Here is a 16,654-nt window from a genome sequence, read left to right on the forward strand (position 1 = left end):
CACAGAAGGCCCGTGACGGGGGTCGCCGGCAGCCGCGACCACCCTTCGACTCGCCCAGGTCACCAGTTTAACCTCCTAACCCCGCTGCGCCCCTTCTCCCGCAGCCCCAAGGCACCCCTCCCGCGGAGTCAGCCGGCCGCCCCCGTTGGGAAGATGACAGATTTTTTGTCTTCCGACCAGCACCCGGTCTTGGTCATCTGCCTCCCCAGGGCCAGGCGCACCCAGTGCTTTCAAAGCTCTCCCCAGCCCCCGCTTGACTGCCTTCAGGGGTCAGCTGAAGTGCCCTCTCACTGCTGCCTGCAGACCCTTCTCCCAAGCAGTGGGGCGCAGGCCCTGAGCTGCTCTGGGCATGCCCTAGGGGGGCCCTAGCCTACAGGCCTGCAGGGGTGTAGCCTCCCTCCTCAGGATGGGGGACATCCTCCAGGATCCTCACCCTCATCTGGGTGCTGTGGCCACGGGTGGAAGGGAGCCCTGCTCTGGCCACCTTTCTCGAAAGGAACTCGGTTGCTAGCCAGTGGTCCCAGGCCACTCCCCCACCCCCAGCTTACACACACCCCCCCATCACCAAAGCCCCTGCCCTCTCTCCCACCCCCATCCACTCTGGACTAGAGTCTAGAATCCTTGAATCCTGGGAGTCAGGTCTCCACCCTCTGCGATCACATTCCTTTCTCCAAGAGCTCCAGGCCCTGAGCAAGGAGGCGGCCAGGCCTCTGCTGGGCGCAGGGCTGACCTCTCCCAGAGTCCATGCCGGAGGCTTCTCCCTACCTCTGCCCCATCCAGGCGTGCGTGGCCTGCCTGGGTCGTGTGTGACCAGCCAGCGAGGTTTAGTGGCTTGGTTTTACAACCAGCTCCCTGCGGAGCGAGGCAGTTGGTTGGCTCCGGTAGTTGTAGCCTGTGGGAGCCCGTGACGCTTGGTGGTGCCTTTGGCCGCCCTGTGAATTCCTAGTCAGGGTGTCCATTTCCAAGGCGAACTTTGGGCCTGGGAGCTCCAGCTACCAAAGCTGTCTCCCGGCTTCACCTCCGAGGGTTTTCGGCGCAGGCCTTGTGGGGAGGGAGAGAGGCAGGGTGCCTGGCCCGGTTTCTGAATCTGGTGATCTTGGATGCCGGCTAGGCAGCCGCCCCTCTCCCCCCTCAGTTGACTCTGAAGCTCCAGACCCTGGTGGACGGCAGAGGTGTCATGAGCAGTCCCTGCAGCCCCAGAGATCTGGCTTGGAAGTGGCCGGTCACTACCCCCGGCTGCTTCCACGTGAAAAGGAGCAGGCCGGGGATGCTTGGCCCACGACAGCCACTTAGATGACCACAGACCCCGTCACCCTCCCTTCCCATCTCTGCTTATCTCCAGAGGGTCCCTCATGGCCCACGGCCCCCCTTCTTAGCCCGGGGTTTGGGGGGGAGTTGCTCCCGCCTGTCCTGTGTCAGGACGTGGGGTGCTTGATGCCACCGGGGAGGGAGGGAGAGCCGACAAAGGGGGCTTTTCTCTGGCTGACACAGCCGCTCCCAGAGTCTTAAAGGGACCCATTGAATCACGAACTTGGCTTTCCGGCCTTTAACTCCAGGCGGCAGCTCTCAGAGAGCATCAGCTGGGGCTGGCCGGGGGAAGACTGCGCAGGGTGGCCCAAGGGCCTCTTGTGAAAACTCCTCATTGCACAAGTGGTGCCACCCACTTGTCGGTGAAGAGCCCAGGGCGCCCTTAGTGAGAAGATGGGATGGGACTTGTCCCCATGGTTCACTCCTGTTTCCTGGCCGTGCCCGAGCCCCTTTCCCGCCAGGCTCTGTGGGAAGCTTTTTGACGGCACTGGGTGGCCGGAGGCAATTGGCCTGCAGCTCCCTCTGTTGTGCCTTCTTCCCTGGTGTCATTTTTGGCTCGTAGTGGCTGTTGGCGGCTGTGCCAGGGAGGGGAGGGTCCAACGTTCACTCACCCTGGGCACAGGTCAGCTGGTTTTGCTTGACTGGCCCTTGCATACGGCACCTCTCACCCTGTCCAGCATTCCCAGCCTGTGGGCCACTGGTCACTTGGGGGATGGGGCCAGCGGGCTACATGAATTCGTTTCCCTTCCTCCCCACTGGTGGCCAGGCCCCATCAAGCCTGCGGCCCGCACACAGTGACAGAAAGGGTCAGTATTTTCTCTGCCCACAATACCGTGCTCAGTTTTGCAAGGAGCCTCTTTCTGTGTGTTCAGCAAAGAACCCCAGCCATTGGTCTGGACAGCCCTTCCTGGTCCTGGACGGTTCCGAGCTTGGTCTGGGACGCAGGCACACGCAGTGAAGCCCGGCCCTCCCGAGACGCTGGCCTCCCTGAGCCTTTGCTCTTGCTCCAGCCAGTTTTGACTTTTCAAGCGCTGTGTGTCTGCTTCCATCCCCCCTGTTGATACAGGTCCGGCGTGTTCCCCTGTCCCCTGGGCTCCCCCGCCCTCTGTTGGCCCTTCACCCCAGCTGCTGAGTGAAAGGGAGCCCCGGGACTGGGCCCCGGAAGCCACAGAAAGGGACCATCGCTCTTGGGTGTGTACATTCTTGGGAACATGGCCAAGGATTGAGAATTCCAGGATGGAATACCAAGGTCCCCATGTCACACTGCTGTTTCCCCTCCTGGTTGAGCGGTGACCGAAGGAGTCAGCAGCTTGGAAGCTGACCCTTCAACCTCTGCGGGGAGAGTGAGGAGGGAAGTGCTGATGTGGGTCCCTTCAGTCTCTTGGCTGGGTTCCCAGTGGGGAGCGTCTGCCCGTGGCCTGGCCACCTTGGCCACCACGACGGTGACAACAGCCCCTAAGCTTCGAGCTTCCAGAAAGGAAAGAGTCGATAGAAGCCGGCATTACACGCCCGGCAGTCCCCTCTAGGGCCGTAATAACGTGGCCTGGCTGTCGCTCCTGCAGGTTCATGTGTGCCCAGCTGCCCAACCCCGTCCTGGACAGCATCAGCATCATCGACACGCCTGGCATCCTCTCCGGGGAGAAGCAGCGCATCAGCAGAGGTAACCGCTGGCACCCTGCCAGGTGTTGGGGGTGAGTGGGCTCTGGGATGCTGACCTGAAGTTTCTGCCCCCAGGCTCTCGCTTTTTTCTTCTGCCCACGTGGGCACAGAGGGCAGGAGCTGCCTTCCTGCCACGCTTCCTGGGCTGAGCTCACAAGAGTGGTTGGGGTGAGAACCCTGCCAGTCTCCTAGCCCCCAGGACACGCTGGCAAGGGCAGTGGCAAGCTCAGGGGCTCCGAGCTGGAGCTGCGCATGGGGCTGGGAGCCAGCCTGAGCCCTTGGCAGAGCCAGCCCTCTGTCTGAGGTTGCGTGGCCGGGGGACACGTGCTGTGTGGTGGCCACCGAGGCCTCGGTGCTGTGTGCGATGCAGGCTTCCCATGCGGCCTGGGTGCGCAAGGGGTGCATGTGAGGCTGCCAGCTGCCAGGCTGGAGGCTCAAGCCCACCCAGAGGGCCTTGGGAGCAGGGCCTGGGGGTCTCTCTCCTTCCACAGCCACAGCCTAGAAAACCTGGCAGGGTCCTGCTTACACACGTGGGGTCTCCGTGAGGCAGCATGACCCCATGGTGGCCACCAGCGGTGGGGTGCTGGGGCTCACTGCAGGAGTGGGCACGCCGGGCTGGACTACACCACACAGCCGGTTCAGGAGGGGCCGGAACTGGGTAGGAGGATGTCGTGTGTTGGGAAGCTGGATAGAGGTGGACCCACGTGTCCTGTCCTGCCCTGCCACCGTGGGAATGAAATAGGTGGCCAGCCAGTGGCCAGGCCCATTTATGACTCGCTTGCAAATTTCTTCTGGACCCCCAGCAGGGCCGGTTGTGCGGTTGGAGCCGATAGCCCGAGATCAGGAGTGGTCTAACCTCTCCCGGGGCTCTGAGGGCTCAGGGGCCCTCTGGATGGTGAGCCGCCTGCTGCTCTGTGTCTTCCAGGCAACGCTCTCCCGGGAATCCCAGGGTAGCAGCAGCCAGCTCCCGGTCTAGGCTCGCTCCACCCCTTCCTGGGAGCGGGAGGGGGCAGGTCTGGGACCCTTGCCCCACCCTGCCTGGCTTCAGGAAGACACCCGATTAAGCAACGGTCCTACCGCTGGGTGTGCAGGGCTGGACCACTGGAGTCCCGGCCCCCTAACCGCGAGTTCCACGGTTCAGACCCACCAGCTGCTTGCAGTGAGAAGGACGAGGCGGCCCGCTCTTGAACAGATGCGTGGCTGCGGACACTCGAGCTAGGGCCGTTATGAACCGGCATGGACCTAGCCGCGGCAGGTTGGTGTTTGAGCTGCCTGCGAAAGAACCGCGGAGGCAGCGGTTCTCAACCTTCCTCATGCCGTGACCCTTTCATACAGCTCCTCATGTTGTGGTGACACCCCCACAACCATAACATTTATCTTCATCGTTACTTCATCACTGTCATTTTGCTGCTGTTATGAATTGGGTGACCCCAGTGAAAGGGTCATTCAGCGCCCAAAGGGGTCGCGACCCACAGGTTGAGAACCGCTGCTCTATGGCGTTGTCTTGGGCACTACTGACTCCATCGGGTAGACACCAGCTCGGGGTCTTTCGCAGGGTGGGTCCCCAGCTGGCCGGTCAGTGGTGGTCACCCCGTGGGCAAGGGCAGCCTGGGCTGACTTGTGCTTAAGTGATGAATCTGCAGCAGTTGGAGATGCTTAAGTAAGCACAGCACGCGTGTGCTTCCCTCACTTCCTGGAGAGTCTGCCCTAGGGACTTTGGGCCCAGAGGAAGGTGCTTTGATGTGGTCAGTGCTCACCACAGACCAGCCAGGAAGCACAGGCGCCCACGTGGAACCTGCATGTTGTGCGTATGGCACTGACCCGGCGAGCCCACATCTTGGGATACGAGACCCTGGTCCACAGAGAGAGGCGGACTTTCTTCCCAGCATGCCGCTGGCCTTCGGAGCAGGGAGTGGAGGTATTTGAGAATGATGAGGGTCTAGGATTTGGTGGCCCATGTGGCCTGAAGAACCGGCTGTTGTCCACGCGGTGCAGGGGCCCCCACTGGGCTTCCAGCCTCCAGCCCAGAGCTCCGCAGGCTCGAGTGGTCAGGAGCTCGGGTCTTGCTCATCCCCTCAGCTGCACAGGCGAGGAAGCGGGAGGGAGTGGGGCAGGGCTGTGAGGTCCCTGGCCTTCCGAACCCCCAGGAGCCAGCTTGCCCCACTTCCAAAGACAGGAGCGTACGTGCGCACTCGCGCACACACCCCGTTGGGGGAAGGAGCCACTGGTCAGACGCGCGCCTCCTTGCTGACTGGTGGCGGGCTTCCCGTGGGGGGGGTCACGGGTAGGCGCCTTCTCTGTCCAGGCCTGGGCTTGCGTCTCTGTGACGCGGAGCACCTGACAATTGCCGGGGGGGACAAGGCACAGGTGTGGTGTCCAGGTTTTGGAGACATCATCAGGAGCCACCTCAGACGTGCTGGATGTGGACACATGGGTGGTGACCGCTGAGTGGACAGGACAGGAATGTGCTGCTTCACCCTGGGACCCCGCCCTCACGACCTGACTGCCTTCAACACACAAACACACACACACAGACAGGAAGTCCACAGTCAGCCTGTGGCTCCAGGCTCTCTGCCGACTGACGATGTGGAAAGCAGGTGTTTCCCTCCCAGAGACATGGGGCCAGTGGGCAGCATAGGCCCCAGGCAAGTGGCTGCCTCTCTGCGGGCCCGTCTGCCTGCACACAGTGGACATGACGTCCACCCCAGAGGGCCCCCCACCATCCCGCTTTTTGTTCCCTTCTTCCCGGGGTCCCCGAGGTGTGCAAGAAGTTCTCCCGGGAAAGATGGAGCCGCCGAATCTTACACAGCCAAACCCAGGGCCCTCAAGTCAGTCCCGGCTCACTACCCCCCAGGGGCAGCTCTGCTCTGTCCTGTGGGGGCACGATGATTTGGAATGGAAGACTGGACAAGAGCAGGTTGGCTTTTCGGGTTCAGGAGGCCCGGCCGTGCGGCGGCTGCTCTGAGCAGCTTGCAAAGATAAGGCGCTCCCGTGTCTGCAGCGGACAGTGACCTTTGGGGACAGCTTCTCTCGCAGTATGTGCTGCCTGTGACTGATAAGGGGCATTCCAAAGGGCATGGGGGCCCGGCCGGGCAGGTGGCCTTGGCCCCCGGGGCTGCGATCAGGTGCCCAGCCCAGGCCTTCTGACGGCTGTCCGAGGCCCCACGAAGAGCTCCCCGTAATGTGCACAGCTGCCAGGAAGCGGCGACTCAGCAGGTGTGGAAGTGGACTTAGGAAAGGCTCGCATTTGCCCCAGATGACACCTCGGCCAGCCCGCGTTGCCCTGCTGAGAAGGGCTGCCTGGGCATGTGTCCAGAGCTGGACCCCCATGCTGGGGCTTTGAGCAGCACGCTGGCCTCTTCTTGTGCCCCGCCCGCCTCCATCCAGACATTTGCCCTCCCACACCGGTGCCCTGCTGAGGGGGCTGCTCCCCAGGACCCCCTCCTGCCCTGCTGCTGTCCCCTGGAGCATTGGTGTGTGAGAGTTAGGAAAGGAGGCCCCTCCTGCCCACTGACCCAGAGGTGGGTGCTCTCTGTTGTGGACAGTCTTCCCGTGTCCACCCGGGCCTTATCGCCGCAGGAGATGCTGCATATGCCCTGGTGCCCTCACCTAGAGCTGCATGAGGACGCCCCAAAGCCTACAGACAGACAGACAGAACAGCCGTCCCAGCCTAGCGCTCACACCTGCCCCCAGACCCTCGGCTGCCTGCCGGGGGCTGCACTGGCCGTGCTGGGCCCTGCACTCAGTGAGGTGCTGCCTGAGGCCTGTGGACCTTGGCAGCTGCTGATTGGGCACCACTGCACATGCCCCACGTGGTCAGGCAGGACCGCCCCAGAGGGTCGCCTCTTCCTCCTCCAGAATCTCCCGGCCCTTGCTTGTGCAGAACCTCTGGGGGGCTCCAGGTGCAGCCCAGTGAGTCACAGCGTTGCCAGCAAGTTGAAAATGAAGATGCTGAAAAGGAGAGGTCTCCTCTCCTCCACCTCCCCACCCCCATCCCCCACCCCCCCTGGGAGGGAGACCTTGTTCTGAGCAGCAGCCCCTCCCATCCTGAGGAGAGTGCTGAGAGGAAGTGTTGACTCAGCCGGGGTTTCCCTTCCAATTCCAGGACCTACTTGCTGGGGCTCCCGGCTTCAGCTCCTCGCCCGCCCTCTCAGAACTCCCTCTGCAGCCCCTGCCCGCGCCGAGGGTCCTGTGGGGGTGTGGGCTGCGTGGCGGCTGGTAGCAGACTGCGGCGGCGCGTGCACAGCACCTGTTCGCCGGCTTTGAGCACGTTGGCGGCCGGGGTGGCAGCTGGCCCGAGTGCCACCGGATGCTGTGTTCCCCCGGGGCCGAGGCACTTTCTGTGAAGCAAGCAGGCCTTGCCTACGCCCCCACCTGCTCCCAGGGCCCCAGACGCCGCCTGTGGATCAGTACTCAGGCAGGCATTGTTGAAGCATTTCCCACCCGGCCCTCCATGGCCCTGGGACAGGAGGACACGGGCCCAAGGCTGATATGGAGCAGAAGGGAAGGTTCTGGCCGCCAGGGTGGACCTGGGTCCATGGTCCTTCCTCCCCCTCCCCCTCCTCCTCCTCTCTGTTTCTTATCTGTAGGCCGGGTTTCCTGGTGGTGCTAAGGTTGAAGTGCTCAGCTGATGACCGGAAGGTCAGCCGTGTGAACCCCTCAGCTGTTTCCGTAGAGCTGTCCAGGCTTGGAAGCCCGTGGAGAAGCTCCGCTCCAGGTCGGGGCTACGTTATGCGTAGCGCCCTTGGCGGTGCCAGCTGTGAGCGTGCTCGGCCACCACGGGGCCCGAGGCGCCTCAGAGGAAAGGTCCGACCTCCCTGCACAGAACCGCACCGGGAGCCACTGTGGACGCCTGGGTCACCGCCAGGTGCCCTGTGCACAGAGGGTGGCGCAGCCCTTGTGTCCAGCTCCCTGGGGGCTGACGAGTGTGGCCAGCCGAGGGGTGTTTCCCCCTCACCCTGAAGCCCTGCCTTTTCCAGGACGCCACATGGACAGGGTTGCCCCACATGCTGCCTCTGTCTCCCTGTGGGCGCAGCATGTCGTGCTGGCGTGGCCCACCGCCCACGTGTTCATGGGCGTCGCTAGTGCGTGTGGTGGGGCCACATCCCGTTGTGTTGCCGACGTAAGATGGCTTGTCCACCACCTGCTGAAGGGCATCTGGACTGTGTCCGATGCGGGCAGTTGTGAATAAAGCCGGGGAGGCTTCGGGGTCTCACACTGTGTGAAGGCCCCCCCTGACTGCCCTCGTGTCTGGCTCAGGCGCTACATGCCGCCCTCCTGGGCCATGAGACACTCCCAGGCCCTTGAAGCCCGCATGGCAGAAAGCACAGTGGCCTGAAGGCAAGTCCATGATTGTCCATGTTCTGGAAGCTTTTGGAACGTGTGAGGCAGCACTGGAACCACCCGTGCTCCCGAGGTTGCGATGGAGTAGGGCCAGGACCCGTGCAAACAGCTCCCGTGCCTGCTCTGTGCTGGGATCGGGCCTGACCCCGGGCAGGAAGGCAGCGAGGCAGGGGGCCGGCCGGCTGGCCGACCGGCACCTGGAGAGAGTGAGTTGCCGCTGGGAGCGGAGCGGAGGGGCTGCAGGAGGCGGCTCGGGAGTAGAGCCAAGACAGAGTGGCTGAGCCAGAAAGCCTGTGTAAATACCACCCTGAGCGGGTGGGATACAGCTGGCGTGGCCCGGCCTCCATGGGGACCTGATTTCTTTCCCTCTCTCTGTCCTCACTGGTCCAGGACTCTGGTCTTGACCTGGACGGAGGGCTTCCCCCCCAGGGCCGGCTTGTGGCCCTGGGGGCATGCAGTTGACAGTCTCCCCCTGCCCCGGCTTCAGGTGTGGAATTGCTGTGCGCTCAGGGCGTCCGACCCAGTTCCGCTAGCCACGTCTTTCTGCCCCCACTTGGCTTCCAGTGTAGCCTGACCTAAGTCCGAAGGCTCCCTGAGTTGGAGGTAGGGGCGGGGGAGGTGGGAGACACGCTGCTGGGGCTGTTTGGATCTGGTGACTTTGGCAGGCTCCCCTTGTCCTTGTCACCTGCGCCGAGCTCCAGGCTGAGCCTTGGGCCAGCGTGGCCGAGCATGTCATTGCCTGCACCCGGGGCTGCTTGGGGCCCAGCCCTCAGAGCCTGCGGAAACCTGGCGCCTCTCAGACTGCAGGAGGCCCACGCCCGAGGTGGCACAGGGTGAGCGCGAGGTGTGACCTGTGGTGTACTCCGCTGTCACCGTGCCGACATGTGGTTTCCATAATGGGAAAACACAAACAGGGCAGTCATTGCCCTGCAGACAAAGGGATGATGGCAGCCTGAGGCCTTTGCCAGAAGCTGGTGGGAGGGAGTGTCTCGGGCCCAGGCGGCTGGCCGCAGTTCAGGGCTACTCACGGTGCCCCCCCTTTTGGTTGCCCTTGCCTTGCCCTCGCCGTCACGGGCTGGGAGGCCCAGCGGTGGGCTTAGTAGGAAGCTGGCCCAGGCGCCCCATGCGATGTCCCAGTTCCCAGGCCAAAGCTAACATCAGGATGTCCCTGCGCCGCAGAGGCACCTCTGGCTGTGCTGCCGCCCCTGTGTGCTCGTGGTGGCTGAGGTCCCAGCCAGCTCTGCCCAGGGGAAGTGAGCCCCGTTCTTTCTGCTGAGCGAGGAGTGCTTTGCCCCTGAGTCATGCTTTCTCAGAGCCGCCTTAAAAGGCCACAGCTGGGCTTTGGGAAAGTCCCCAGGTTCCATACTCCACCCTGCTCGCCCCCCCACCCCAGCTCCTCCTCCCCGTGTCCTGGGACCCTCGCACATGACCTAGTCCGAGTGTCCCTCGTGGCCCTGCGTTTGGGAGCCGGCCGCTGCCGTGTTTGTTGGCACTGGCCCAGGAATAGGCTGCTGGATGGGTCTGTGAGCACTGCGCTCGGCCGGCCCGGCCGTGCGCGGGCTGAGTGCAGGCTCCAGTCCCTGAGGAGAGTGCGGGGACCCAACCCGACACCGGGCAGCACAGATAGCGGAGGCCGCAGCTGCTGACGAGGTTGGTGGGTCAGACAGGCCCAGGAAGACAGGTCTGGCTGCCTGCTGCCCAGAGGTCACCGAAGCCCCTGGAGCACGGTCTACTCTGACACACGTGGGGTCCCCACAGCTGGGGCAGCTCCACAGCAGTGAGGAGGGGTGCCATCACATGGCTGCTCTAGTGGGGGCCCGATTAGAATCCTCTGCATGGGAGCCAGCACCAGGGCCTGTCAGTGGCCGGACTGCCTGCTCAGGGGCCCCCCTCATGCCTCTGGGCTGGGCCGGTGACTGCATGCCTGGAACCTGACACTACCTTGTCTCATCCTCTGGCCCGGCCAGCATAGCACTCAGGGCAGGGTCACCAGTCCCTTTATCTCTGCGAGTGTCATGGTCACACCAACAGGTATACATAGGTGCATTGTGTATGCTCAGGTGCGGGAGGCAGGTACGTGTAGGTACATAGACGTGCTCAGGTAAGGGAGGCAGGTACATACTCGTGCTCAGGTACACATAGGTACATACGTGCTCAGGCGAAGGAGGCAGGTACACATAGGTACATACACGTGCTCAGGCGTGAGAGGCAGGTACGTGTAGGTCATAGAATCCAGTCAGGCACAGGCGGCCACATGGACAAGGGAGTTGCACAAAGTCTGCGGGATTAGAGGTTCACAGGGAATTTTCCCACAGGTGCTTGGCAGCGAGCTCCTCCTCCACAGGTAAGAACATGTCGCGCAGAGTGACGATGGGAACCTGGGGTCACACGAGCTCCGGAGGGCAGTGCAGGCGCCCACCCAGCCTGCGCCTGGAGCGAGGCCCAGAGAGGGGTGCTCGCCCTCTGAGCAGACGGTGTTCGCTACTCACCAAGCCTCAGACACGATTGGGATCGGGCTCCAGGGCACCGGAGGGGACACGCCTGGAAAGCCTGCGCCACCAGTGACATATCCGGCCAGAGGGCTCGGCCAGACAGCACCCAGGGCCTGTCTGCCTCCTCCAGCACCCATCCCCCCAAGGCTCAGCCCTGCCAGCAGTCACCCAGCTTATCCTCGATGCCGTGCCTGCGCCTGCTCTGCTTTGCTCCCCAGAGGGCACGTGCCCACTGCTCCAGCCTGGGGGGTGGGGGTGGGGGCTTCCAGGTGCTGAGCGGGAGCGCGTTTGGTGTTGGTCTGTCAGCCGCCGGGCCCTGCTGACCCAGGCTGTTCTCTGTAGGAACAACTGCTCGGACTCACTCCCTGGGCCTGGGAGAGGCACGGGTGTCGACAGGACACACACTAAGCTGCTCTGAGAACTCCCACTGCCATCGAGCTCCTTCTGACCCGTAGGACCCTGTAGGGCAGGTAGAACTGCCCCTGTGGGCGTCTGAGGCTGGAGCCTTTGTGACCGCAGAGAGCCTTGTCCTCCCACAGAGCAGCTGGTGAGCCTGAACTGCCTGCCATGCGTGCGGCCCAGCGTAGGCGCAACATGCCACAGGGCGCCTCGGCTGCTGCCAGACTCAGCCCTCAAACAGTAGCAGACAGGGTCCACGGCTGCGTGGACCGGCAGCTCCCGCCTGTGGACCGGCCGCAGCGGTTGCTCCAGCTCTGTTGTCACGTCTGCATCCCAGGGTGAAAGACATGCAGTCTCGGGGTGGGGGCGGGGGCATGAGTCCTGCTAACACCAGAGAGCCCTTTCTTGAAGGGAGGGTGTGATTCGGGGTCTGCCCCAGAAAGTGGGGCTCCCTCAGTTGGTGGGAAGCAGCACAGAGCGGAGTTTGGAGCTTAGGTTAGTCTCGCCCAGCAGCTCCGTGGCAGAGCTGTCTTGGCGACGTGGAGAAGGACGGGGTTTGCAGGGCTCCTTGGGCTGGGGGTGTGCACAGTGCACCCTGCTGCGGGGCAGGGTCAGGGAGGGAGCTGCTGTCCCTGCTGCAGCAGCTCGGCACTGCCGTCACAGCGAAAGCAGCCGTCCACAGTCCACGTGCGCTCGGCTGGGCTCCCGTCCACCTTTATCGCTGAGCGCACATTTGGCCGCAGGCTGCTGTGGAGAGTAAGTGAGGCCCATGCAGAATCCGGCCCTCGTGGTCCCTGGGCAGTGCTTTGTCCCCCCGCGGCAGGCGGGCGTGCACACGTGGACTCGAGGGTTGCTGCTGTGGTGCCTGTCCATGCCCGGCTTTCTGGACAAGGGACTGCCCTGGGGGCTCTGCCCAGGTGCTGGCCAGATGGGTGCCTTGGGGAAGTTGACAAGAGGGCTGGAGGCCAAGGTGGACGCCCGAGCACCCAGGCCCATCCTGCCCCGCAGGGTACGACTTTGCGGCCGTCCTGGAGTGGTTCGCCGAGCGCGTGGACCGCATCATCCTGCTGTTCGACGCCCACAAGCTGGACATCTCCGACGAGTTCTCGGAGGTCATCAAGGCGCTGAAGAACCACGAGGACAAGATCCGCGTGGTGCTGAACAAGGCCGACCAGATCGAGACGCAGCAGCTGATGCGCGTCTACGGGGCCCTCATGTGGTCCCTGGGCAAGATCATCAACACGCCCGAGGTGGTCCGCGTCTACATCGGCTCCTTCTGGGCCCAGCCGCTGCTCATCGCCGACAACCGCAAGCTCTTCGAGGCCGAGGAGCAGGACCTCTTCAAGGACATCCAGTCCCTGCCCCGCAACGCCGCCCTGCGCAAGCTCAACGACCTCATCAAGCGGGCGCGGCTGGCCAAGGTAGGCAGGCCTCTGGGGGCCGGACCACGTTGACCGCCAGGGGCTGGGCTCTATGTGGTGGTGGTCACTTGACTGCGTCTCCGCTCTGTGATTTCCTGGACGCCCTGCCCGCCTCCCCTCAGTGACTTCCACGGAAGAGGCTCCCCTGTGCTGACAGTAGGGAAACAGAAAGCAGAAGTTAGTTACGCTGAAGCCAGGGAGCCGGGCGGGGCTTTGGCCTGGCTCCACGTCCCCAGCTTTGCCTGCAGCAGGGATGGTGGAGCCCTGAGTGTGCCGGCCTGGGGCTGGAGATTAGGGAGGTCATGGGGGGTGACACACAAGTCCCCCTCCTCCTGGCTTTCGTCAGTCTTAACGAGGAGGATAGAACAACGGTCAACAGAGCAATAAAGCTGGGCTGCAGGGCTGGGGAGCTGCCTTCAGTGGGTGGTCCCCAGGCCGGAGGCGGCTCCTATGGGGCCAGATGGTTGAACTGCTGGGGCAGGAGGAGGAAGAAGCGGTGGGGGGTGGGGGGTGGCCTCGGGACGCCTGGGAGGCCCTCCCCATCATGTGCCAGCACCTGAGGGCCGTGACTTCTGCCTCGGGCTGGGCTGAGGACTCGAGGGGGACCCTGGAGGGGGCGGGGCTCCATGGTGGTGCCAAATGCCACCAGGACACTGGGCCTTTGCAGACGAGGTGGGGTGGAGCTGCAGGGAGTGGCCTGGGACCTAGACCCTGAAGAGCCAGGAAACCACCCAGCCCGGGCCCGACCCTTCTGCAGGTGCCATGCTGTCAGCACAGGTGGGGTCCTCATGAGGTGGCCTGTTCCTGGACTCAGCACCCTCTCTGCTTACAGGCTGTGCTGTCAGCCGGGACCTCCACCGGGGGCTGGTGTTGGCTTACTGGGCAGAGCGAGCGATAGGAACACGGGGTGGGGGTGGGTCTCGGGAGGTGGAGGATAGTTAAGGGGACCGAGGCAGAGCACCGGGCCCCAGTGCCTGACCCAGGCTCCAGCCCAGGTACCCCTACCCATCTTGGGGACCAGTGGGTAACCTTTGGGTGCTTGTGGCCTATAGGAGAGCCAACCCTTCACCCCTTGCAACCATGCAGCCTCTCCCTAGATGGGGCCTGAAGCATGTTCTCAGGCCCCACCTGAGCCCCTCCCCCAGGGTCTGAGAAGGCTGGTGTGACGGGACTGGCGAGGCCCGGCAGGGCAGCTGCTACCCTGAGGTCGGGCCTCACCCAGCTTGCTCACAGCCTTGGCCGGCTGAGTTGGCACACTAGCTGGAAAGCCCCTGGTCCCCACGTTGGCCCCCTGCTTGCTCTTTGTAGAGTGAGTGCCTCCCCCTGCCACCAGCCCCTGAGAAGCCCTTGATCTTCCTGGGCAGGGGTGGCTTTGGCTGAGCCAAGGGCTGTGGGTGACTCGGCAGCAGACGTGGAGTTGTGGTCCCTGAGAGAGTCCAGAGGCCCCTGCGGGGACGTGTGCCTGCCGCCTGCATGGACAGGAATAGGGGGACCGCCGGGGCAGAGGACCATGCTCTGGATACTGCAGGCCAGATGGACCCCTTAGGGCCCTGGCTCATCTGCTTCTGGGGCAAGTCGCTGCCCTCTCTGGGCCTCAGCCTTCAGATGGCACCCGGACCTGGCCCTACAGGGTCCGGTGAAGGGTGACTGGTCCACCTGGGGGCAGCTGGAGCCCTGGTGGCCCAGCGATGCAGCACAGTCGCAAGCCTGAGGAGGGTGGTTTGAATCCACCGGTCGGCTTCCAGACAGACTCCGCCTTGGAGGCTGCCGGGTTGAGGGCCAGGGCGGTCTCAGGGTGTCTGGGAGCGCCTGTGGTCCTCAACAAGCAGCCTCGCCCGGTCAGCAGGCATGCCTGCTGCCGAGCTGTCCCTGTGAATCGTCCAAGATGGCGCTGCAGGGGCCTGGGGCCACTGCCCCCATCCTTGCTCCCCAGCAGAGCGCACTGCCCGGCGGGGCCCAAAGGGCTTCGTTGTGGGGCAGCCTGAGACCTCCCCTGTCCCCAGGTGCACGCCTACATCATCAGCTCGCTGAAGAAGGAGATGCCCAACGTCTTCGGGAAGGAGAGCAAGAAGAAGGAGCTGGTGAACAACCTGGGCGAGATCTACCAGAAGATCGAGCGGGAGCACCAGATCTCCCCGGGCGACTTCCCCAGCCTCCGCAAGATGCAGGTCCGCCCGCCGGCCCCGCCCGAGGGAGCCACAGTGACTGGACCGAGGGGAACGGGTGACTCATGCCGAGTGTGGGGAGGGCCGGGCGTGCCAGGCACGCCGTAGCATCACGCTCCCCCAGCCTGCCAGGAAGCCTGAGCCGCAGGGATGCCCAGGCCAGGCCGCCATTGCCAGCAGGGGTGGGCAGTGGAGCGGGCCTAGACCCCCCCACCCCTGGTGGGGGTTCTGGAGGGAGGGGCCACCCCACCCAGCCCTTCTTCCTCTGCCCCTCCCTCCCCTGCAGGAGCTGCTCCAGACCCAGGACTTCAGCAAGTTCCAGGCCCTGAAGCCCAAGCTGCTGGACACGGTGGACGACATGCTGGCCAACGACATCGCCCGGCTGATGGTGATGGTGCGCCAGGAGGAGGCCCAGGCGCCCTCGCAGGTCGTCAAGGGTGGCGCCTTCGACGGCACCATGAACGGGCCCTTTGGGCATGGCTACGGCGAGGGCGCCGGTGAGGGCATCGACGACGTGGAGTGGGTGGTGGGCAAGGACAAGCCCACCTACGACGAGATCTTCTACACCCTGTCGCCCGTCAACGGCAAGATCACGGGTGCCAACGCCAAGAAGGAGATGGTCAAGTCCAAGCTGCCCAACACCGTGCTGGGCAAGATCTGGAAGCTGGCCGACGTGGACAAGGACGGGCTGCTGGATGACGAGGAGTTCGCGCTCGCCAACCACCTCATCAGGGTCAAGCTGGAGGGCCACGAGCTGCCCGCCGAGCTGCCCCCGCACCTGGTCCCGCCCTCCAAGCGGAGGCACGAGTGACGCCCCGGGGCCGGCGTGGGGCGGGTGGTCGCCATGTCCGAGGTCCATAAAGACTGAGCCGCCTCCGCTCTTCTCCAGCAGCGCCGCCATCTCTGTCGTAGGCTGTCCCCGGCCAGCGCCGGGCGCCAGGCTGACCTCGAGTGGAGGGTGGGACTGTGTGCACGGGAACTGCGGATATTTTTAATATATGACGTATATAATGTTGGAGGCAGTACTCACTCTTGCCTCCTCCTCTGTCTGGCAGCCCCGCCTCCCCTGTCCCCCGACGCACCTCCGTCCACCCATCCCCCACCTGGCTGTGCAGACCCAGGCCTGGTTGGCCGGCTGCCACCAACACAGGAGCATCCAGGCCACCTGAGCCGAGGGTGGCCTCTTTTGCCCTGGGGTCTGGATGAAGTTCATACTCGTGCCTTTGCCCCCCAGCAGACCCCAGCCTCGGCTCTCTTGCCCTGCCCCCAGAGCCTCTCCCCACTCACATCACACAAGCAAGGCCCAGCCCCCTCGCTGGGGCTCAAGGGTAGGGTGTGTGAGGAGCTGTCTTCCAGGAAAAGGTATAAGCTAGATGCTGCTCCCCTAAGGGAGGCCTTTCATACTTGATGGGCTTGTCCAGGAGCACCCGGCTCCTTGTCAGAAGCTGTGATGCCTGTGCCCCATCCCGTCTCCATCTGGGAGCCGGTCGGTCAAATGAGGCCCCCTCCCTGCCCTGCCCAGGACCCCAGAGCTGTGTTTCCTGCTGGGGAGGGGGCTCTCCCCGCTCCTGCCTCGGCCTGTCGATCCATAGGGTCCCAGCCCAGCCTTCGGGATCCCAATCTACTGGAACTAGCTAGGTTCCCTCCAACTGAGCCGGGGCAGGGGGGTGGTCCAGGGCTGCCCCAGCACTCCCTCTTGCCCCCTCCCAACCCCTGGGGCACAGGAGGGTGGCAGGGGACATGGGTGTCCCGAGCACCGCCCCTAGGCTGAGCAGCCAAGCGTTGCCAGCACTGGCCCGGCATCAGGACCCCCGCCACGGTCACTGCACTGGGCCCAGAGCAGGTGAACCGGCCTCCCCACCCCCAG

At 64.1% G+C, this 16,654-nt stretch overlaps 1 protein-coding gene across 1 annotated transcript in view; it reads left to right on the forward strand.

Annotated features, from left to right (window-relative positions):
- The window catches only part of EHD1 (EH domain containing 1), a 21,032-nt gene extending 5,230 nt beyond the window's left edge, over positions 1 to 15,802 (forward strand). The window contains exons 2-5 of the mRNA XM_004713519.2: positions 2,769 to 2,968; positions 12,210 to 12,622; positions 14,626 to 14,790; positions 15,074 to 15,802. Of these exons, the coding sequence (XP_004713576.2) occupies positions 2,769 to 2,968; positions 12,210 to 12,622; positions 14,626 to 14,790; positions 15,074 to 15,598 (1,303 nt within the window). The 3' untranslated portion in view covers positions 15,599 to 15,802. The remainder of the gene's footprint in view (positions 1 to 2,768; positions 2,969 to 12,209; positions 12,623 to 14,625; positions 14,791 to 15,073) is intronic.
- Positions 15,803 to 16,654: the final 852 nt, after the last annotated feature.

This window comes from Echinops telfairi, unplaced genomic scaffold (genome assembly GCF_000313985.2).
Source record: "Echinops telfairi isolate 266 unplaced genomic scaffold, ASM31398v2 ScPeMD7_7417;HRSCAF=8455, whole genome shotgun sequence".
NCBI classification, from domain to species: Eukaryota; Metazoa; Chordata; class Mammalia; order Afrosoricida; family Tenrecidae; genus Echinops; species Echinops telfairi.